Below are 24,849 nucleotides of genomic sequence, written 5' to 3' on the forward strand. Positions count from 1 at the left end.
TGAATTTTGCAAATTCTCCCCACATTTGCTTTTCTACGGGTTATTCAGAATTCCTCCTACATTCCAAAGATTTTAATGCCAGGTTAATAGGTAACTATTAATTGGTCCAGTATGATGTGATTGCAGGTTTGTGTGTCACTGTGACCAATGATGGATTTGGGCCCCTTGCATTTACTGCTGCTAGGAGAGCTAGAAAATGGAGAAAAAGATGGGAGGATGCAAAATCTATATGTGATTCCCAGTATAGGCCTGCTGGGTTGTGACAGTTGCCACACTTCATTTGCAAGTTCAACCATTGTTTTATCTATTTATTTTATTAGCCCTTCCATTGTTATTGTAATGTATAGTTGCTTTAGTCCTCTGAAAACTGTAAGGGAGTTGCTGGCAGTGGATTAGAGCACCTTCACTGGTGAATATAAAACAGTAGTCAGCACATGAAAACAAGCAGCACATGCATGGAAAATCAAACTATTACATGATGTTATATTTGAGTTGTGGTCTGTATGGCTTTTATGCTCTGCGTCCATCACTTATTATTGTAACAATAATATTCTTTGGCATTATACAAAATACAAGCATGCCAAGATAGTCTTGATTTATAATTTCAAAATGATGTCACTTTTTGCCCCTAAATGTAAGCATTATAGGAATAACACGTTATTGTTCTGTTTGATTTTCTCTAGAGACAAGTCTATTGATTCTGTTTTTATAACTATAGGAGAGTTCACTTTATAAAATCCCCACTGTATATTAATTAAAAAGACAGGATGAGGTGAGATTTATATAAACCCTGGAACAGTATATTAATTTAGCTGTAGAAGAAAGTGGCTTGTTGAAATGCTGCTCATGCTGACCACCCTGCTCATTCACTTGACATGGGCAGAAGAGCCCATCTGTAGGCTATTAGGAAGGCCAGATAAACCTTTACTTGAAAAAAATGGAGATATTATAATTGGGGGCATATTTACTATCCACAGCAGCACTACTGGAGTCAAACCAACTTTCAGAATTATGCCAGAAGCACTGAAATGCAAAAGGTAAGAGCATTTTTGTAGCATCTTTCTTTATAAATATTATTTAATGAAATATTTATTTTTCAACCGTACTGTTTACAATTTAAACATTCTGTAATTAATTGTGACCTTCTTTTTTTCTTATTAGCATTATCCTGAGAGAAATTCAGTTTGCACAAACAATGATTTTTGCCATAGAAGAAATAAATAATGACAAAGAAATAATTCCTGGTGTTTCTCTGGGTTACAAGATCTATGATGTCTGCTCAAATATACATTTGTCAATTAAAGCAACAATGGCATTAATGAATGGGGCTGAAGATGGGCTACTTAGTGAAAAGTCCTGTACCCAACCATCCACTGTCTACACCATTATAGGGCAGACATCATCATCTCCAACAATTGCAATTTCAACAACTGTTGGTCCTTTCCGTATCCCAGTGGTAATAAACACTCTTATTTTCTTCAGTCGCATTTAAAGTATTGCAAACGCACTTTCGATTTAGAAGCAGACTACCTGACTTAGCTGTAATCCTGGACTATTCTGGTCTAGATAAAAAACATACTAATAAGAAGTAAAACTTTTTCAATAATATACATAATTTACACTAATGACTAGTTTGGTTTGTAATTTCCAAGCATCACTTATTCATTAAAGTTGCAGGATTTCACAGTCTACATTATATTTTTTGAATTTATTTATTTATTTTTATTAATTTTATTGCACTCCATACAAAGCAATCAAGTTTTTTCAAAAAGAAAAATAGTCTTAAGAACAGATCGATCCCCACCCTTGAGAGAGAGAGCAAGCCAAATATAATATTTTTTGAATTTAATATTAGTTTTATTAATGTAGTATTTTATTAAAAATAAGTAACACTGAAAAAAATGTTACATTAACTCTAAGTTGACTGTGGAGAGCTGTATAATCTAAATATCTAAAACATGAAAATAATTATGTTTTAACACTGATTTATGATTTGTATACATTTTATATGCATATTGTATATATATAATGTGTCTCTAAATATAATACATATATATATCTTTCTACTTTTTCTGACTTTAATTTATGTTGTGCAATTATATTATTTTTACCTAGATAAGCCATCTTGCTTCTTGTGCATGCCTTAGCAACAGGCATGAATTTCCTTCATTCTTCAGAACCGTCCCAAGTGATTACTATCAGAGCAGAGCTCTGGTCCAGCTTGTGAAGTATTTTGGATGGACATGGGTTGGCACAATCCGAAGTGATGATGACTATGGTAACAGTGGAATTAGCACGTTTCTGCAGGTGGCTCAGAAGGAGGGCATTTGCGTTGAATATCTAGAAGCATTTACTAGAAATGACCCCAGAGAAAAAGTTCTTAAAGTTATAGATGTCATCAGAATGTCTACTGCTAAGGTTATTGTAGCTTTTCTACCTCAAGGAGAGATGGTGATTTTGCTGCAGGAGATGGTGCAACAAAACATTACTGGTTACCAGTGGGTAGGCAGTGAATCCTGGATTACTGCTAAAAACCTTGCTACTGAAGGTGGATATAAGATTTTGGGAGGGTCAGTTGGATTTGCAATTATGAATGCAATGATCCCAGGTTTGAAGGAGTTTCTGCTACGACTCCAGCCATTGGAGGATCCAACAAGCACTTTTGCCAAGGAGTTTTGGGAAACTGTTTTTAATTGCACATTCTATAGTCAAGAGACGAAAAATGTTTCCAATGCTTGCACGGGTTATGAGAGCTTAAGGGACGTGACTAATTCTTACACAGATGTATCAGAATTAAGAATATCTAACAATGTCTATAAAGCGATATATGCGGTAGCCCATTCACTGCATAATTTACTTTCCTGCAAAGATAAAGAAGTTTGCAAAAATATGACAAAGATTGAGCCATGGGAGGTAAGAGTCACCCTTTTTTATTACTTATATTGTAAATGAAAACTAATCTTCTAAAATAAACTTGTCAAACAGTTAAAAATTTTCTGATTGTATTTTCGGGGTAGCACGGTGGTGCAGCGGTAGCACTGCTGGCTCACAGTTAGGAGAACTGGGTTCGCTTCCTGGGTCCTCCCTGCGTGGAGTTTGCTTGTTCTCCCTGTGACTGCATGGGTTTCCTCCGGGTCCAAAGACATGCAGGTTAGGTACATTGGCAGTCCTAAATTGTGCTTGATGTGTGTGTGTATGTCCTGCTCGGGGTTTGTTTCCTGCCCTGTGTTGGCTGGGATTGGCTCCAGCAGATCCCCGTGCCCCTGTAGTTAGGATATAGATGGATGGATGATTGCATTTTCCAAATGCCTTGGTCATAAAGTAGAAATAGTAAAATTTTAAAGGAAATTACAAATAACACAGAACTTTAAAATGTCATAGATTTAAACAAATATATTGCTGAATATTATAAAAACGGAAAGTATATTGGTTGTAATGCCAGCTTTTCTTTCTTCTTAGGTACTTCATAACATTAAAATGGTCAATTTTACAACAAAAAACGGAGAAAATGTTTATTTTGATGAAAATGGAGATCCAGTTGCTAGGTATGAATTGGTGAACTGGCAACATAATAAAGAGGGAAAAATAGAATTTGTTACTGTTGGCCAATATGATGCATCATTACCAGAAGGAAAACAATTTTCAATGAATAATGTCAAAATTGTATGGACAGCTGAAATGACTGCAGTAAGAAATTAAATGATTTTTTAGTTAATGGATTTTGTTTAATAGCAAAATCTGTGGTATTTTCTTTTAACTATCAAGACAAATAATTCACACAGCAAGTCATTACATTTTCTTAGCCTTCTATAGGAAAAATGTAATAAGAACAAGTAAATAAAATAAAATAGCTTTCGTGTTTTCAAGCTCAGTTTTAAATTACACTTATTATATTGCAACTTTCACAGTGAGAACCATCACAGAGCACTTTACAAAGTAAAACTAGGTGATAAATTTGGTTAAAAAATAATTCACACTCATTATTAACTGATTCTGAATGGTAACATATATTCATTTCTTTAAGATGTCAACATAATGATCATGAGTAAGATGTGTTTAAGTAACACAGATATATGCACATGTTTTATGAAAGTATAATGTATATTGCAGGTTCCTAAATCTGTGTGCAGTGAGAACTGTTCTCCTGGAACTCGTAAAGGCATCAGAAAAGGAAAGCCTATTTGTTGCTTTGACTGTATACCGTGTGCTGAAGGGGAAATCAGCAATATTATAGGTATGTTAAAAATCCTCCAGTTTATTTGTCAAAAGACAATAATTAAATTGCCATGGAATAGACAATTATAAATTGTATGTATACAGTAGTATAAGAAACAATGTTTTGGTAGGTTAATTTGGCAAACTGTAAAACTTCAGTATTAAAAACTAATAAATTTCACTACAATGGACATTTTGAAAATCAGTGGAACATAGAAATACATCAGTGAAATTCTTTATCAGTTTTACCTTTTCCCATATTGCACTATTCATACAATATATGAAGTATTTCACTTTTATTTATATAGTAGACTCCTGGAGGAAAGCAGTAATTAAACAAGTAAATAATTATCTACTTAAACTTCAACTATTTGAATAGACAAGACCTCCAAAAACATTATTTACATGCTGTATAGTCTTTCCCACTTCTTCCTTTTTTTAACCTATAATAGTGTTTGTTCAAAGGGTTTAGACGACTTTTTAAATAAATACAAGATTTCTGGAAATTTCATAAATAATGACATATCTTAACAATTTTCTAAAGTTGTTATCTACAAATTTAAATATCATATAAATAAATATATTATTACACAATGGTTGTAGTAGTTGGACTTGTTATCATAGTACATCCATTTCTGAACAATTAAAAAATCAATTGATTCTAACTTTAATATACCATTAGAATAATGAAAAATTAGACCTTCAAGGAAAATTTGGCATAAAGGTAATAGCCCACTGCAGGGTACAGTTCCCACCCAACATGTAGAGTCACTGATTAAGCCAACTCTTCCATTAGGAATACAGGAAACAACTATTCAAAGAAAGATTGGTTGAGATAAAATTGAGTTTCTAAAATGTGACAGCAATACTAACCAATGTGCTACACAGATGTTTTAAATAAGTTGAGTTGGAAAAAATTCTGTATATTTTACATTTATTCAGTTGAAAAGTTAACTATTAAAAACTTACATTACTATAATCAAATGTATTAAATAAATCTGAAAAACATGTATTTTTATTCTATTTTATCTATTTAGGTCGATCTATTTATTCCTTTTTATTAACTTCCTTACCCTGTTTATGGTTTTAAGGAACGGAGTCTATTCTGGCAGTATTGGATATGAAGTGTGAATCAGTGCTAGGCAGACTGACGGATTGTGTGAGGCACACTCTCAAAGACCCGTGTATTAAAAATAGGTTAATTTAGAGTTTGTAGGTAATTTGGGAAGTGGATCATTTAACTTAAATAAGATGTACAATTGTATACCCTAAAGATCTGTAATATATGTATTGTAATGAAACCTTTAAGTCAATAAATTCATTCAAGAAAACAATTTGATAAACTAACAAGTATATACTTCAGAAATGGTAAGAAAAGCAAATCACCCTGAAGAACACCCAATCAGACACAAGAAAAAAATTAAAAACTACATGCAGGCAGAGTTTGGTCACTGATTTGAACCCTGTACCACAGTGATAATAACAATTTTGTTATATTTACAATGTTAAAATATTGTATTTATTTAAAATTCTGATATAATTATGATATAACTTATGCTCATCTATAAGAAATACTTTTTGTTTTCTGATTACAAATAAAAGTATATTTGTTTAATATTAAATAACCCTAATAATGGGAGCAGCCAAAAGAAGAAGATTATTTACTACACTACTGCTGCATGAGACAGATAGGACTGATCTTGAATAATTATTATAATAACTTAATCTAAACTGTATATGCACCTACTGTGTACATGCACATTCAGAAGTAAATGCAGAACACTACATTTTGTCTTCTTTGAGGGTACTCCTCAGATCATGAGTAATGAAAGGCTCCTAGAAATTACAGAATTTTTAATAACATAATATCCTGGATATAGTATGTGCTGTATGGTTTTATAATTCAATATTTTGTTTTTTGCAGATACTACGGAATGCATCAAATGCCCGCTGGACTACTGGTCAAATTCCGAGAGAACACAATGTATTTTAAAGGATATTGAATTTCTATCATATGGTGAAATCATGGGAATTCTGATGGCGATTTTTTCATTGTCAGGTGCTTGTTTAACAGCAGCCACAGCTCTGATTTTCTTCAACTACAGAAATACTCCGATTGTTAAAGCCAATAATTCTGAACTCAGTTTTCTTCTTCTCTTTTCATTACTTCTCAGTTTTCTTTGCTCTTTGATTTTCATCGGTGAGCCCTCTAACTGGTCATGCATTTTGCGCCATACTGCATTTGGGATAAGCTTTGTTTTGTGTATCTCATGTGTTCTGGGGAAGACAATTGTTGTGCTGGTTGCATTTAGAGCTACCATTCCAGGCAGCAATATTATGAAGTGGTTTGGCCCCGCTCAGCAGAGGTTATGTGTGTCTATATTTACATTAATACAAGTGTTAATATGTACTGTTTGGTTGATACTATTTTCACCATTTCCAAATAAAAATACCAAATATTACAAAGACAGAATTATTTTAGAATGTGACTTAGGATCAACAGCTGCATTTTACACTGTTTTAGGGTATATAGGATTTCTTTCCATTGTGTGTTTTATTCTGGCTTTTTTAGGTCGCAAGTTACCAGATAACTTTAATGAAGCTAAATACATTACTTTCAGTATGCTGATATTCTGTGCTGTGTGGATCACTTTCATTCCAGCTTACATTAGTTCACCAGGGAAATACACAGTAGCTGTTGAAATCTTTGCAATTTTAGCTTCTAGTTTTGGTTTGCTTTTATGTATTTTTGCTCCAAAATGTTATATTATATTGATAAAGCCAGATAGAAACACTAAAAAGCATTTAATGGGTAAATTCCCTTCATAATAAATGTTGTCAAATATGAAAAACTATTTGTGCCGTAAAATATACTGTGGGCATAGTGGATGTTCTGTTTTGCTTTGGCCATATTTTAACTTTTTCCACATTACTATTAAAAATGGAATCTGTCTGAAATGATTTAAATACAGCAAATTTATTAATAATAATAGTGTCTTTAATAGTTGGGCATCATAAATCATTCACATTATTGGCAATATATAGTAAAGGCCAGATAAAGGGGTTCAATAATTGTGATAACAAACAGGGACTGGCTTACAGGAAGGAAAATTAACAATGGGTAATCAAATTGGGAAAGAATGGTTTCCTTTGGGGATTTACTACTGCTGATAGCTCCATTATGTGCCAACATAGTTTGGAATGTGAGTTCTGGCTCAGTATTTTGGGGGTACAATATTAAGAACAAATAAGAATATGTAAAAATAGTTGTTACCTTCAGAATTTCCTGTTATTGTCTTCAATCGGAGAATAAAAAAGCACTTGAGTAAACACCACTTTTTTACATATCTAATTTATGTAATGAAGTGAATTAACCAATACCACCTAGAAATGTATGAAAGAGTAAATGTCCTTAACACAGATAGGCTGCTCAATATAAACTTCAGGTATTTTGGCCCTTACCATCTATCTCATGCTGCTGACATAAATATGAAAAAGTACTTAATGCTTCAATCAAAAGAAGAATGCTAGAAAAAATGTTAATCAAAAAGAGTATAATATCATAAATAGACTTCTTTTAGCTCTACAACCAAAAACACACTGGGGAAATTCAGGCTGAGTGATGAGTAGCAAGATAGAAACAAACTTCTAAAAAAGAAGAGCATAAAGGCCCATTTTTATTTACCAGGAAGTATCTCAATGATTCACTAACCTTTTACAAGACGTTTCGAACAAAAGTGGAAATTATTGGATGACATGAAACCCAATATGTCTTGAGTAAAGAATTCCACAGTGAGAATGTCATACCAGCAGTCAAATGTGGTGGTGGTGACAGTAGTATAATGATTTGGGGATATTTTACTGCCTAAGGACTTGATGACTTCCCATATTTGGTGAAACTATGAATTCAGCTCAGTTTCAGAAATGTAGTTTGAATTTCTGATCATCTGTCCATAAGCTGAAGTGTAATGGGGCCAAGCATCAAGACACTATTGCAAAACAACAAAAGTCCACATCAGAATGCTAGAGATGCTGTGTCAGGACTTAAAAGTAGAAGTTCACGCTGAAACACTTCCCAGTGATTCCAAAATAAACCAGTTCTACATACAGTGCATCCGGAAAGTATTCACAGCACATCACTTTTTCCACATTTTGTTATATTACAGCCTTATTTCAAAATGGATTAAATTCATTTTTTCCTCAGAATTCTACACACAACACCCCATAATGACAACATGAAAAAAGTTTACTTGAGGTTTTTGCTAATTTATTAAAAATAAAAAAACTGAGAAATCACATGTACATAAGTATTCACAGCCTTTGCTCAATACTTTGTTGATGCACCTTTGGCAGCAATTACAGCCTCAAGTCTTTTTGAATATGATGCCACAAGCTTGGCACACCTATCCTTGGCCAGTTTTGCCCATTCCACTTTGCAGCACCTCTCAAACTCCATCAGGTTGGATGGGAAGCGTCAGTGCACAGCCATTTTAAGATCTCTCCAGAGATGTTCAATCGGATTCAAGTCTGGGCTCTAGCTGGGTCACTCAATGAGATTCACAGAGTTGTCCTGAAGCCACCTCTTTGATATCTTGGCTGTGTGCTTAAGGTCGTTGTTCTGCTGAAAGATGAACCGTCGCCCCAGTCTGAGGTCAAGAGCGCTCTGGAGCAGGTTTTCATCCAGGATGTCTCTGTACATTGCTGCAGTCATCTTTCCCTTTATCCTGACTAGTCTCCCAGTTTCTGCCGCTGTAGGGATGGTATTGGCCTGGTGATGAGCGGTGCCTGGTTTCCTCCAAACGTGACGCCTGGCAGTCACACTAAAGAGTTCAATCTTTGTCTCATCAGACCAGAAAATTTTGTTTCTCATGGTCTGAGAGTCCTTCAGGTGCCTTTTGGCAAACTCCAAGCGGGCTGCCATGTGCCTTTTACTAAGGAGTGGCTTCCGTCTGGCCACTGTACCATACAGGCCTGATTGGTGGATTGCTGCAGAGATGGTTGTACTTCTGGAAGGTTCTCCTCTCTCCACAGAGGACCTCTGGAGCTCTGACAGAGTGACCATCGGGTTCTTGGTCACCTTCCTGACTAAGGCCCTTCTTCCCTGATCGCTCAGTTTAGATGGCCGGCCAGCTCTAGGAAGAGTCCTGGTGGTTTCAAACTTCTTCCACTTACGGATGAAGGAGGCCACTGTGCTCATTGGGACCTTCAAAGCAGCAGAAATTTTTCTGTAACCTTCCCCAGATTTGTGCCTCGAGAAAATCCTGTCTCGGAGGTCTACAGACAATTCCTTTGACTTCATGCTTGGTTTGTGCTCTGACATGAACTGTCAACTGTGGGACCTTACATAGACAGGTGTGTGCCTTTCCAAATCATGTCCAATCAACTGAATTTACCACAGGTGTACTCCAATTAAGCTGCAGAAACATCTCAAGGATGATCAGGGGAAATAGGATGCACCTGAGCACAATTTTGAGCTTCATGGCAAAGACTGTGAATACTTATGTACATGTGATTTCTCAATTTTTATATTTTTAATAAATTTGCAAAAACCTCAAGTAAACTTTTTCACGTTGTCATTATGGGGTGTTGTGTGTAGAATTCTGAGGAAAAAAATGAATTTAATCCATTTTGGAATAAGGCTGTAGCATAACAAAATGTGGAAAAAGTGATGCGCTGTGAATACTTTCTGGATGCACTGTAGAAGAGTCGGCTAAAACTACTCCAGAGAAATGTAAAACATGGATATTGAATTATAGGAAACATTTGGTTGCAGTCATTGTAGTTAAAGGTGGTTTAACCAGTAAAAGGTTCAATTACTGCACTATTTCACACATTGCTATTTAATGTTGGATATGTTTGTTCAAACAATAAATAACAATATTTAAAAAATATAGGAGCCTTTTATAGAATATTAAGTTTGGTTGATGACCTTGAAACATTCACTTTCAAAAATGGGAATTAATAGAAGCAATCAGGAAAGGAGATAGATAGATACTTTATTAATCCCAAGGGGAATTCACATACTACAGCAGCAGCATACTGATAAAAAACAATATTAAATTAAAGTGTGATGAAAATACAGGTATAACTTCGTATAATGTAATACATTCTTTGCATTTATATAGCGCTTTTCTCACTATTCAAAGCACTCAGCAATTACAGGTTAAGGGCTTTGCTCAAGGGCCCAACAGAGAAGAGTCCCTTTTGGCATTTATGGGATTCAAACCGCCAACCTTCTGATTGCCAGTGCAGATCCCTAGCCTCAGAGCCACCATTCTGCCTACAAGGGGCCAATACTTTCTTATAGAACTATATCAAACAAGCAAAATCATCACTAAAATTATGTAATATGTTTTTTTATTTCTTCTCAGTACTCTTAACTAGGACACAACTGATTATAACAAAAATGGATTGATTCATAAATTTAATTCACATAGTAGAAAGGACAAGTAGAGAAACACCAGCATGTATTTATTATTAAATATTGACTTTATTGTAATAACAGCATACCTGTGAAATGGTTTGTAATGGTGAATTACAGGTCTTAGACAGTCTATGTACAGTTTGCATGTCCCCACCCTCCAATGTCAGAATGTTTCTTCCTGGTGCTGTAATTCACCACCGACATTCCAAAGATGTGAGTTAAGAGAGTTGGAAAATGTACATCTGCATCATAAGAGAACTAATAAGTGTGAAGGTGTGTACATGAGTGTGACCTGCAACGAACTGGCACACTGTCCATATCTGTTTCCCACCTTGAACTGATATGGCATTTTCAAGAACTAGTTCACTCATCATTAATGTCCTTAGAATGGGTAGAGGAAAACCCACACAGAGACAGGAGGACACTGTTTATGTGGGAATTAAACACAAGTCACCAGACCTATGAGGCAAACGCAACACTGTCCTGCAAAGTTTAATGACAGATAATAACAGAAAACTCATTAATAAGATTTAACATGAAATATAACCTTGGGTGAATGCGCTCTACAATTAGCTCTCCGGAGAATAGCCGAAAGCTCACTGAGCCTTTGAACTTTATTTCTGAATATTTCATTCAGGTCCATTTGAGCAACAATTAGCACACAATATAAATGGCAGCAGTTAGACTGCAGATCACAGAGGGTGGTTTATTTAGTCATGTTACTTCTGAAATTAGTGCTGCTTCCTCTTTTAACAAAGGCAGAAGATTTAGTTTGTAAGCTGCAAGGTTATCCAGATATACCTGTATTTTACAAGGATGGTGACATTGTAATTGGTGGTCTCTTTTCATTTTATACAACATTTACTAGCAAAAGACCCAATTTCACAATTTTCCCAGAACCAACAAAGTGTAAAAGGTAAGTGAAAATACTCCTGTTGTAATTATGAAATTCATTTTTTCATGCCAATATACTGAGTTGTTTTGCCAGTAGCATCTCACTTTGTGATCACTGTGGGGTGCACCATGTAGAATAAAAAATACTGTGTAATAGGATCATATATTAATCAATTTTGTAACTATGATCAACAATGTTATTTTTAAAATAGTGAAAGTTTTTATTTTTAATTTTAGCGAATTTAGCGAAAGAAAAGCTGCACAGTAATGACTGGTTTAGCAAACTTGAAATGGATAAGGCAGTTATAGAAAATGGATGAATCAATGAATGAAAAAGGATAGGCTATGTAATTTTTAGCTCTTGACTGAATTATTTAAAAATAATGTACAGTATTATGTTTCTTCTCTCAAATATGATGACCACTTGAAGTTTGTAAGACTGAGAGCACCAAGCCAAAAAGCTCAGTAAGCCTTTGAGAACTTTTAAATTACAAAAGTTTGTGTGCACAAACCTCTCAATAGAAATCCTTTTTATTCTCAGTGTACATTTCCGAGAATTCCAGTTATCGCAAACGATGATATTTGCTATTGAAGAAATAAACAACAGTACTGAATTACTTCCTAACATCTCCCTGGGATATAAAATCTTTGATTTTTGTGCTAATATACCTCATACTATAAGATCAACAATGGCTTTGATAAATGGAGAGGGAGATGGATTATTTTCAAACCTTCATTGCACAAAACCATCCACTGTGCTTTCTGTGGTAGGACAAGCATCTTCTTCATCTATGATTGGAATGGCAACAACTGTGGGACCTTTTCGAATTCCAGTGGTAAGAAACATTTTAAAATATACAATATGTAAGAATTTACTGAATGTAATCAGAACACTACTTCCACTGAATGGCATTTTTACTCAATATAACTTCATTTCTATTTCTTTTTTTTAAACAGTATTCACTAGGGGAGAGGAATGCTAGTAGATAAGTTAAAAGTATATTCATTAATTATAGTTGTTTATATATTTAGGGTGAAACACAGTGGCATACTGGGAATGGGTACAGAGGAACAGGTTTGGATCTTTTCCAGTCTGTTCCCAGTGTAAAGTCTGTATGTTTTCCCCTTGTCTGTGTGTTTTTTTCCAACAGGTGCTCTGGTTTTCCTTTCACATCCCAAACACACAAATTTGTTTTTTTGGCAAGTACAGATTGGTCCAGTATGAGTGAGTGTGGGTGCGTCTATGAATTAGCTCTGCCACTGGCAGGACTGAATTAAATGAGCAGGTGGATATTTACAGTATGTAGTGTTTGATATGTTGTAATCATTTTTTTCTTTAAGCACTTTTACAGTAAATCAGTTATAACAACCTTTTCCCTAGGTAAGTCATCTTGCCACTTGTTCCTGCCTTAGCAAAAGAAATGAATTTCCTTCATTTTTCCGAACAATACCAAGTGATTATTATCAAAGTAGAGCTCTGGCAAAGCTAGTAAAACATTTTGGATGGACTTGGATTGGAGCAATTAGAAGTGATGATGACTATGGCAATTCAGGAATGGTTACATTCATCCAAACAGCAGAGCAGGAGGGAATTTGTATTGAATATTCAGAGAGCTTTTTCAGGACAGATCCAAAGGAGAAAATTCTCCAAGTTATTAAAGTTATAAAAAAATCAACTGCAAAGGTTATTGTAGCCTTTCTGGCTCAAGGTGAAATGATTGCATTACTTCAAGAAATAGCTCTTCATAACATAACTGGTTTGACGTGGATTGGAAGTGAGTCTTGGATAACTTCTAGAAACCTTGCAACAGAAAGAAATTTTAAAGCACTGGGAGTTGTCCTTGGATTTGCAGTTGTCAATGCTGTGATTCCAGGTTTAAAAGACTTTTTGTTCCATATAAATCCTAGTGTTGCTCCAGAAAACAATGTTTTAAAAGAATTTTGGGAGACTGCTTTCAACTGCACCCTAGCAACACATGATATGCCTATAAACATGAGGCAATGCACGGGATATGAGGATTTGAGGGTCACCAAGAACCAGTACACAGACACCTCAGAAATGAGATTTGCCAACAATATTTATAAAGCCATATATGCTGTGGCTCACTCACTTCATCACCTTTTTACTTGTAGAAATGAGTACCCTTCAGATTTTAATGTGTGTACAAATAAGATGACAGCCCAGCCATGGCAGGTAAATAATCTACTTTTTAATATGGGACAAGTAAAAAAGAAAAAAGGGAAAAGTGTTATAATAGATATAATAGAACAGTGACAGTTTTACAATAAATGTTAGACATGATATCAATGTTAGATACTTTACTCTATCTATCTATCTATCTATCTATCTATCTATCTATCTATCTATCTATCTATCTATCTATCATTCAGAAATTCATTTGAGATTATTGTATGCTATCACATTGCAAAAGTCTTAATTAAAGCATATTTTACAATCAAAGGAAAGGCACATTTACTTTAGAAATTAGTGACTCTAAAAAGAACGCATGATTAACTTACCTAACATTCCCATTATACTTATAAAACTGCTCATTCATTTTATAGGTACTTCATTATTTGAAAAGAGTAAATTTTACAAGCAAAACAGGGGAGACAGTCTCTTTCGATGATAACGGTGATCCAGTAGCAAGATATGAACTGGTGAATTGGCAGCTGAGAGACGGGATTGCAGAATTTGTTACAGTTGGGTATTATGATGCATCATTGCCAGAAAATCTTCAGTTTACAATGAATAATGTAAAAATCATATGGACTCACAACCAAGACCAGGTAATCTGAGCTACTTTTCAATTCTTTACTTTTTCTACATGTTTTTTTTTTAAATTAAGATGTCAAAAGCTGCATTGTGAACGCACAATATTCATTAATTGTATATATATGTATACATATCCATCTTTTTTCCAAACTAACCTAATATAATTTAGTGACCCAGCTTGAGTAAGTGTAGTTGTATATACTGTATGAGTGAACCCTTATGATCTATTGGCAATCTGTTTTGGGTTGGGTCTTGCCTTGTGCCCAATCCTGACAGAATTGGTTTTGCTTACACGTTCTGAGGATGTAAACAATTTTAATGGAACTTTGATCCATAGGTATTTTACTACTTGCTTAAAGTTAGATCAGCCAACTGTTAATTTACCAGAAAAAATTAATCCACCAGAGTCACAACCCCATTCAATACAGCAGTCTTTCACTATCCTGCAGTTTCCTATGCATATTTTTATGTATTTATATTGTATATCCACTTCTATATTATACAGTACTTGATTATTTCTGCTGCTAATGATTTTGACATGATTTTCACTGGCAATTGCCATTTCAGGTGCAAACGAATCTGTCCTAATGAAATCTGGTACAAAACAAAAAGACATCAGTTTAGTGTTATAATTTGTCTCTACTTTGAATTTTCCTCCTAAGGTTCCCACATCCTTTTGTAGTGAGAGTTGCCTTCCAGGTACCCGCAAGGCAATACAAAAAGGGAGACCTGTGTGTTGCTTTGACTGCATTCCATGTGGTGAAGGAGAAATCAGCAGCATAAATGGTAAGAGCTGAGATGATAGCACTCACAGTCATTAAGCCAATGCAGGTATGACATGTTTGACAGACTCGTCGGGAATACGCATATTTCTAAAAAATCTAAAAAATACTTGGCCTTAAGTATAACTGAAAAAAAACATTGATTCAGTAATAAGTTATTAACATGGATGTAAACATGTTGATACTGACAAAACTAGCGTGTCAATAAAAACATTTTTTTTTTGATAAGTGAAATCAGTAAATCATATCTAGGATATTACTAGGAAGGTATTATACTTTCACTCCACCTAGGTTTGGTTCCTACTTTGCACTCAGTGCTGCCTATTAGGATTAAGAAAATGAATGAATGAATTCTATACTTAGAACTGTCAGGTTTCTGAGGATTTTATAATTTTACTGCGGCTTTTTTGGCTCTCTCGGGGGTCTAGCTTTATGCACTTGGGGCATTTTTTTACCTCAGGTAATTTAATAGAATCACTTATTTAGATTTTCATTTTTATTTTGGTCTGTTTTTCTACTGTCATTTTGTTTTCTTTTGACGGTGTCATGATGACTCCTTATTGTCAGTGAAGCTGTGTCTGAAGAAGGTTTCCAAATGATTCAAAACAGTTCAAATGCAGCTATAAAATAGATATAAAATAATTTAGTGAAATTCAAAGCAAACAGTTCACACAAAAAATTAGGGAAAGAAGTTGATAGTACATGCAAAAATAAAAGGAAAAAAAAAGGAACCTATTATATTCTGCTTAAATATGTAGGCTACATTTCTTAAGGTTTGTGTGCATTGTTCTGTGCAGCAGACTGTCAAAAAACTATATACTCTTAATGTCTGTCTGAGTGTCATATTTCATTTTAGCTGTCTAACTTCAATGTATGGGCTATTCTACTGTCACACAGAGATAAGATTATAAACATTCCATTTTCTGTAATTTATACAGTATATCCATCCATCGATCCATCATCTTCCACTTATCGAAGGTTGGGTCGCAGGGGCAGCAGCTTGACCAGAGATGCCCAGACTTCCCTCTCCCCTGCCACTTCTTCTAGCTCTTCCAGAGGAATCTCGAGGCGTTCTCAGGCCAGCCGGGAGACATAGTCCCTCATGCATGTCCTGGGTCTTCCCCGGGGCCTCCTCCCGGTGGGACGTGCCTGGATCACCTCGCCAGGGAGGCATCCAGGAGGCAACCTGATCAGATGCCCGAGCCATCTCATCTGAATCCTCTTGAGCCCCTCCTGGATGAACTTCTCACCCTGTCTTTAAGGGAAAGCCCAGACACGCTGCGGAGGAAACTCATTTCAGCCGCTTGTTTTAGCGAACTCGTTCTTTTGGTCACTACCCATAGCTCATGACCATAGGTGAGGGTAGGAACGTAGATCGACTGGTAAATTGAGAGGTTTGCCTTATGGCTCAGCACCTTTTTCACCATGACAAACCAATGCAGAGCCCACATCACTGCGGACGCCGCACCAATCCGCCTGTCGATCTTACGCTCCATTCTTCCCTCACTCGTGAACAAGACCCCGAGATACTTGAACTCCTCCACTTGAGGCAGGATCTCTCTCCCAACCCTGAGAGGGCACTCCACCCTTTTCCAGCTGAGGACCATGGTCTCGGATTTGGAGGTGCTGATTCCCATCCCAGCCTCTTCACACTCAGCTGCGAACCGATTCAGAGAGAGCTGAAGATCACGGCCTGATGAAGCAAACAGGACAACATCATCTGCAAAAAGCAGTGACCCAATCCTGAGTCTACCAAACCGGACCCCCTCAACACCCTAGAGGCGCCTAGAAATTCAGTTCATAAAAGTTATGAACAGAATCGGTGACAAAGGGCGGTCCTGGCGGAGTCCAACTCTCACTGGAAACGGGTTCGACTTACTGCCGGCAATGCAGACCAAGCTCTGACACCGGTCGTACAGGGACCAAACAGCCCTTATCAGGGGGTCCTGTACCCCATACTCCCAGACCACCCCCCACAGGATTCCCCGAGGGACACGGTCAAACGCCTTTCCCAAGTCCACAAAACACATGTAGACTGGTTGGGCAAACTCCCATGCACCCTCCTGGACCCTGATAAGGGTGTAGAGCTGGTCCACTGTTCCGCGACCAGGATGAAAACCACACTGTTTCTCCTGAATCCAAGGTTCGATTATCCGATGGACCCTCCTCTCCAGAACCCCTGAATAGACTTTCCAGGGAGGCTGAAGAGTGTGATCCCACTGTAGTTGGAAAACACCCTCCGGTCCCCTTTCTTATAGAGGGGGACCACAACCCCGGTCTGCCAATCCAGAGGTACTGTCCCTGATGTCCATGCGATGTTGCAGAGACGTGTCAGCCAAGACAGCCCTACAACATCCAGAGCCTTGAGGAACTCTGGGCATACCTCATCCCCCCCCGGGGCCCTGCCACAAAGGAGTTTTTTAACCACCTCGGTGACTTCAGTCCCAGAGATGGGAGAGCCCAACTCTGAGTCCCCAGGCTCTGCTTCCTCATTGGAAGGCATTAGTTGGACTGAGGAGGCCTTTGAAGTACTCCCCCCACCGACCCACAACGTCCCGAGTCGAGGTTAACAGTGCACCATCCACACCATATACAGTGTTGACACTGCACTGCTTCCCCTTTCCTGAGATGTCAGACGGTAGACCAGAATCTCCTCGAAGCCATTCGAAAGTCATTCTCCATGGCCTCTCAAAAGTCCTCCCATGCCCCAACCACCGAAGCCGCATTCCGCTTGGCCTGCCGGTACCTATCAGCTGCCTCCAGAGTCCCACAGGACAAAAGGGTCCGGTAGGACTCCTTCTTCAACCTGACAGCATCCCTCACCACTGGTGTCCACCAACGGGTTTTGGGATTGCCACCACGACAGGCAGCGACCGCCTTACGGCCACAGCTCCGGTCAGCCGCCTCAACAATAGAGGCACGGAACATGGCCCGTTCGGACTCGATGTCCCCCAACTCCCTCGGGGCGTGGTCGAAGTTTTGCCAGTGGTGGGAGTTGAAGCTACTTCTGACAGGGAACTCTGCCAGACATTCCCAGCAGACCCTCAAAACATGTTTGGGCCTACCAGGCCTGACTGGCATCCTCCCCCACCATCGAAGCATACTCACCACCAGGTGGTGATCAGTTGACAGCTCCGCCCCTCTCTTCACCCGAGTGTCCAAGACATGTGGCCACAAGTCCGACGACACGACCACAAAGTTAATCATCGAACTGAGGCCTAGGGTGTCCTGGTGCCAAGTGCACATATGAACACCCCTATGCTTGAACATGGTGTTTGTCATGGAGAATCCGTGACGAGCACAGAAGTCCAATAAGAAAACACTGCTCGGGTTCAGATCAGGGGAGCCATTCCTCCCAATCACGCCCTTCCAGGTCTCACTGTCATTGCCCACGTGAGCATTGAAGTCTCCCAGAAAAACGAGAGAGTCCCCAGAAGGTATGCCTGCTAGCACCCCCTCCAGGGACTCCAAAAAGGGTGGGTACTCCAAACTGCTGTTCGGTGCATACACACAAACAGCAGTTAGGACCCATCCCCCCACCTGAAGGTGGAGGGAGGCTACCCTCTCGTCCACAGGGGTAAACCCAATGAACACAGTCCTTTGTGTTGCAGCCTTGCCGCTGTAAGAATTTATTTTTACAGTTGACCTCATTTTTGTGGAGTCTGTCCATTCATCACATGTCGGTGAGTTTTTTTCTTTGGTTACTCTGGTTAGAATACTACAACATCCCTAAAACATGTGGGTTAAATTAATTAGTAACTCTGCCCTGGTCTTGAATGACTGAGTGTGCTATAATAGACTGGTGTCTACTCTTTGGTGGATTTTGCCCAGTGGGGAGTGGGCGTTTTTTTTTTTGTTTTTTCTCTCCTCCCTGACCATCGGACCTTACTCTTAATCTATGTTAATTAATGTTGACTTATTTTATTTTCTTACTGTGTCTTTTATTTTTCTACTCTTCATTATGTAAAGCACTTTGAGCTATATTTTTTGATTGAAAATGTGCTATATAAATAAATGTTGTTGTTGTTGTTTTTGCTTTATATCCAATGTTCTCTAAAGCCCTGTAATGCAATGAGATGAGAGATGGATAAATGGATTTCAAAGTTATTTTTTTATGGTAAATACTATTTCTGAATGCTATATTAGTCATAGAAAAATATAAACTGACAAACCACAATTGAATTGCACTGTCCCCCACCATAAACTATTGTCCATGGGGGAGGAGCATAAGTTTTAGATTCGTCAAAAATTTCAATCTCCGGTTTTCGATGGATCTCAATGTTTTAGGGTCCCCTGATACAGAAAGCAATCTTGATGATGGATGTGTGTCTGTCTGTGTGTTTATATGTCACAGTTAGTTGAAGACAGTTTAGAGCTAAAATGGCTGGATGGAAAAATATCACACTCAAAACTTAAGTTTGTTATACGATGACGATGTGCTGATTAGTTCTGGAGCCAAATCATGCAAAAGAAAGAGGCACTCTAGAGCAGTGTTTTTGCCAAATTCTGGACCTGCAGCCACAGGGGGTCCCCAGGACTGATGTTGAGAAGCTTCAAATAACGTAATTCTGAAATTAATTATTAATTCTTCTTGTCAATTGGTATCGTAATGACTTATTTTATGTTCAGAAAGATCAGCATCAGAGCGGTAAATAATTACTGAAATGTTACAGAATAGTTCAGGTAGCTTGGTTCCTAGAGCTCAAAGCCTACTGATGCTCACGTCCAAATTACTTTCTTCTTCTCTTTATTTGCAGATTCAATTGACTGTGTAAAATGCCCTGCAGAATATTGGCCAAACCAGCAAAGAGATCACTGCATTTTAAAGGACAAAGAATTTCTTTCATATGAAGAAATTATGGGTGCATTTTTGATGGTCTTGTCTTTGCTGGGAGCTGGTGTGACTATAGTCATAACATTCATTTTTTATTGTTACAGAAACACACCTATTGTCAAAGCAAATAATTCTGAATTAAGTTTCCTTCTTCTATTTTCTTTAATATTAAGCTTTCTTTGTTCCCTAACTTTTATTGGTCGTCCATCTGACTGGTCCTGTATGTTGCGGCACACAGCTTTCGGGATTGTATTTGTCTTGTGCATTTCTTGTGTTCTTGGAAAAACAATAGTTGTGATAATGGCGTTTAAAGCTACACTGCCAGGAAATAATGTTATGAAATGGTTTGGACCAAATCAACAACGACTATGCATTTGTATTTTCACATTAATACAGGTGCTCATATGCACTCTGTGGCTATTGTTGTCACCTCCATTTCCCAACAGTAACACAGCATATTATAAAGAAAAGATAATATTAGAATGTGACATAGGATCTGCCCTTGCATTTTATGCTGTTTTAGGGTACATTGGATTTCTTTCTACTTTGTGCTTCATTTTGGCTTTTCTAGGCCGTAAACTACCAGATAATTTCAATGAAGCAAAATATATTACATTTAGCATGTTGATTTTCTGTGCTGTCTGGATCACATTTATTCCTGCTTATATCAGTTCACCAGGAAAATACACAGTGGCTGTGGAAATATTTGCAATTTTAGCTTCTAGCTTTGGTTTGCTGTTTTGTATTTTTGCTCCAAAATGTTTTATCATACTTGTGAAACCAGAAAAAAATACTAAAAAGTATCTAATGGGTAAAAGGCCATGAATGTGTCACATGTTCTGCTTTTATATCGCACTCTCAAATTATTTAGTACTATTTACACATTAAGACTGTGATTGTATCTGTATTCTGAACACTGAATATTTCTATCAAATATATAAGAAGCTGACCTTGAAAAAAATATATAACATGTGAAGAAGAAAAGTTATCATTTTTATATACTGGATTAAAGTGTATATATTTGCTCAAGTCATAAATTCATATATGTTTGCTGTGCATCCTCAGACTTTGTTTCCCACACTCAGTAGCATTGTCTTTCCTGGTTTCATTCAGTTCAGTTTATTAAGCAGGAACCAATTCTTGGCTGAAATTGTTTAATTGAACTTGTTGTGGTTGTTAGCATTTCTACATGCAGTGTGCCAGTACAGAAATTCCCAATATGACTGTTTCCAGAAAATAGAAGCACAAAGTTAAAACAGAAACAAGGCTAGTCTTCAGGACACCGTGGCAATGGCTGTGATGCCAAGTAAGTTTAGAGGAACTTTGCCTTCAATTCTCATTAATAACTCAATTTTATTGTATTATAGAAACAAGAAAAAAAATTAATCAGAGTGTACACTATCTTTTCCTTTCTGACTTTGGTAGATGTCATGAGAATGGTGAAGATGGGAGTGGCTGTGCTATTGAGTAAAGTGGTTGCTCTGAATTTTACCATATTTCTAAAGACATCATGTAACTATTGGATTCACAAAGAAATATACATTTATTGTTTTTTATAGATTTCTTTAAAGTTAAAGGTGAAATGAAACACTGTCTCAACAACCACAACCTTACGAAAGTCACATTACCCAGATGCCCCATGAGTTATGTATCTGCTGTTTGTGCTTCTGTATAATCAAACTTTTTCTGACTAGTGCTGTGGTTGAGTAAGGAACTGCACGGTACCACGGAAAACTGTTGGGGCGCCAACCCGGTTGTCCCAGTTTAATTCTATTTAGAAACAAAACCTCAAGTAACCAAAATGGGCAGCAATAGAAGAAAGTCTTATTCAAATAAAAAGCCATCAGGCTTGATTAGACCTGGAAAAGAACTACATCCTGTGGTGTGTACAGTACAAAAATGGACATCTCTTTCCAGCAGCTGCGGGATAATCAGGTGGGGGACTGGAAAGGGTGAAGTCAGTTGCCCTCAATAGGCGTCTTCTCTGTCCTGAAGAGGGAACAAAAGAGAAGGTTAGTTCCAGCTCACCATCTCAACCCAAGGTGGCAGTACATACCTCAGATGAACCCAGAGAGTGATCCACAGATGTGCATGCATGACAGTGCACTGCCTAAATATAAATTTCAAATGTTTATCTACATGATTTTCATTTTTCACCTTAAAGCTCTGCAACTTTTTCACAGTAAGCACATTTGAACTAAGCTGCCTTAATGATAGAGATGGTCCTTGGCCAGCTGTTTTCCCTATTGAAGCCAAAAGCACAATAGAGCAAAACACAACTTTTTTGGTAACTTATTTAACATTGGCAGCTTTAGCCAGAGAAAGACAGTGGAGATTGGTGGAGCTGAACAAGTGCATCACAGGCTATCTTTAGTTGCTGTACAGTCTAATATTAAACATACTGTATGCTTAGCATAGGATCAGCTTTCATTCTTTCAGTGATTACTACTAACAAGACAGGTAATGCTGGAGTTTTACTAATTCATTAATTGATTCTGACCTTGATTAATAAATAGATCAGGTTTATTAGATCACCTATGTCACCTCTGTCTTCTTAAAGCCCCTGGCACTTTCCTTCACATTTTCAGAGTGCCCTCTGGCTGTGGCTCTTTGGCGCTATGTGGCTGAATCCTTCTCTACAATTTTTTCTTTTCCCATTCCTTTGGCCACTCAAGATCTTCTCCTCCTAGACCTTTCTTCTCTTCCGTCACGCTCTTTTTCTTTCTCCCAGCAGAGGCTGTTAATGACTGCAACCATTGCAGCTAAATTGCTTTTAGCCTTTGGCTGGAAATCTCCTGCCGCTGTCTCTCTGACTGTCTGGAAGTCTTCCTTTTGCAATCTTGTCCTTCTTAAATTTTCTGCGTCTTGAAGCAACAACTCTTCTGGGTCTACTATCCGCAACTGCCATCACGTTATTCCTTTAGTAAACAGCTGGTTGGATGTTGCTCCATGATGCTGTTTTTCCTGTGTACAGCTTTCCATCAGTTTTTTTTTTTGTTTACTTTGTCTATGCTCGTGAGTGGTGCATGTGCCAGTTCACTCGTTTACTTTTTTCCTTTTTTTGTGTTTTTTGTTTAAATAGCAGACTTACTTCTGTTGTTGTGTTTGTTCTTATATAGCTTAAGTTATTTTTATTGGTTTTCTTTGGCTGTATTTCTTTTTCTTGTTATCAATAAAAATTTGATCACCAACAAAAAAAAATATATAAATCAAAATTCAAAACAGATGTACACACACAAAATTTGAAAAAGAAAAATTGCACCAGACTTTGTCTCCCTAAGAATAAAGTGTATAGCCTACCATATGATGTGCTGCAAGCGAGTGAAAGAGAGAAGGGTAATCTGGCTCAAACCCACTACTCAGTTACCATTTCCATGTGTTGATAATTGAGTAATCTGGTTCCATACTTCTCAAAGCAGGCCAAGAGATGATGCTATAAAGAGGGAGGCACTAAGAAATTAATTAAATTCAACTAAAAGTGAAGAAATATAGGTTGAGTAAGTGTATAATTTATGATAGAGAACAAGTGTGCCCACAAGACATTAACAATAGACATACAATTTAGGAGTGGAAACTGAATAGCTACTGAAGATTAAAAATAAAGTAAGAAATCACATACCTGTGACGATGTGGGTCCTGGCTCCACACTCCCATTGCTATTTGGAAGTCTTTGAACCCAACACCGTCGGTAATGTCACTGATGAGCTAGTCAGTGTAGGCAATAACAACTGAGCAAGGGGATGGTACAAAAAGTGCAGAAGTGCTTTTAATAAAACAGTCAACACAGTGTTCAAACAAATAAAGTGCAGTGCTTCAAAGTTCTTCAATAAATAAATAATCCGTAAAAGAAAAACATGGAGGTAAAAACAATAAATAGAAAAATCTTCCTAAAACAAGGAAGCAGTCTTTAAAAACAACAAGCTTGGTGCTTCTCTTAACTGGTGACTCCCCTGATTCTCCCTGTTCAGGCTTCGCAACAGGGGAGCCCCTCTACCTGCAGCTGTCCTTCTCTCCACTACCGATCTGGCGGCGTCCCGATCCCTGGCTTCGGTTCCGCTCCCTCCAGACCACGACTTGGGAATTCCTCACACAGCCAAGGCTCTCACATGAAGGACACCACATCCCAAATCCATGACTCCCGCTGCCAGGGCCGGATTTAGATGAAAAGTGGCCCTAGGCTATTCCACTTATGAGGCCCTTTCACCTCCCATTTTTAAGTTTGTAAATTACATGAGAGATAATAAAATACATCATTACTGTGATATATATCAATATGTTAAATGAAACATGTTGTTATTGGAACTAACCTTTATAAAAAATGTGGCACGGATAATAAATAAAAAAAAGCTGAGAACACTTATTTGGACATTTATTCTCAGCACCATATATAGTACTTGTAACAATAACTAATCAAACATAACACACAACATTTACAAAGAAACAAAATTCAAATAATGAAAATCTTTGACTACGAAAATAAAATATACAATAAAAATTATCATATTTTCTATCCAATTAAATTAAATATATTCAATACATTGAAGATTAAACCAAATTCAATTCAGATAAATTTATTTCATAATAATTTGCATTTAAAGTTTAGGTATGAATTATTATGAATTTTAAGTCTTAAACTAAACCAAAAATGGAACTTTATTCAAACAAAATCCAGATCACAAAAAAGAAAATATCAAATTGTATATCATATTAAATTTTATGTTAATAGTTATTTTATTTAAGAACTGATTCAATCCAAGTATACATTTAAAATGAAATAGTAGATTAGAAGAATTTCTTTCTAAACTTTTTCACACAGAATTCTTCTATAAGTTCATCAAAATCTATTTTTCTGAAGGTCTCATTTTCGATGCACAAAATACTCAATGAAGACAACCTCGTCTGGGTCATTGTGCTTCTTAATTGA

General features: G+C 37.1%; 2 protein-coding genes across 2 annotated transcripts; both read left to right on the forward strand.

Annotated features, from left to right (window-relative positions):
* Window positions 1-834: 834 nt before the first annotated feature.
* On the forward strand, window positions 835-7,044 carry LOC120518419 (extracellular calcium-sensing receptor-like). Its single transcript, XM_039741204.1, has 7 exons — window positions 835-1,037; window positions 1,162-1,456; window positions 2,116-2,618; window positions 2,658-2,913; window positions 3,460-3,687; window positions 4,111-4,234; window positions 6,140-7,044. The coding sequence occupies exons 1-7, from the start codon at window positions 838-840 to the stop codon at window positions 7,042-7,044; spliced, it is 2,511 nt and encodes an 836-aa protein (XP_039597138.1). The 5' UTR covers window positions 835-837.
* A 4,353-nt stretch (window positions 7,045-11,397) lies between these two features.
* On the forward strand, window positions 11,398-24,849 carry LOC120535547 (extracellular calcium-sensing receptor-like). The gene is made up of 7 exons (XM_039763504.1): window positions 11,398-11,555; window positions 12,075-12,369; window positions 12,915-13,727; window positions 14,099-14,323; window positions 14,972-15,095; window positions 19,849-20,743; window positions 24,756-24,849. Exons 2-7 carry the CDS (start codon window positions 12,109-12,111, stop codon window positions 24,847-24,849), a joined length of 2,412 nt encoding a protein of 803 aa, XP_039619438.1. The 5' UTR covers window positions 11,398-11,555; window positions 12,075-12,108.

Source organism: Polypterus senegalus, chromosome 1 (assembly GCF_016835505.1).
Source record: "Polypterus senegalus isolate Bchr_013 chromosome 1, ASM1683550v1, whole genome shotgun sequence".
Lineage (NCBI taxonomy): Eukaryota > Metazoa > Chordata > Cladistia > Polypteriformes > Polypteridae > Polypterus > Polypterus senegalus.

Coding starts and splice junctions, on each gene's coding strand:
- LOC120518419 (XM_039741204.1), top strand. CDS start 838: ATGCTGCTCATGCTGACCACCCTGCTCATTCACTTGACATGGGCAGAA. Junction 2,914..3,459: donor CAAAGATTGAGCCATGGGAG/GTAAGAGTCACC, acceptor CTTTCTTCTTAG/GTACTTCATAACATTAAAAT. Junction 4,235..6,139: donor GGAAATCAGCAATATTATAG/GTATGTTAAAAA, acceptor TGTTTTTTGCAG/ATACTACGGAATGCATCAAA.
- LOC120535547 (XM_039763504.1), top strand. CDS start 12,109: ATGATATTTGCTATTGAAGAAATAAACAACAGTACTGAATTACTTCCT. Junction 13,728..14,098: donor TGACAGCCCAGCCATGGCAG/GTAAATAATCTA, acceptor TTCATTTTATAG/GTACTTCATTATTTGAAAAG. Junction 20,744..24,755: donor AAGTATCTAATGGGTAAAAG/GCCATGAATGTG, acceptor TTCTTCTATAAG/TTCATCAAAATCTATTTTTC.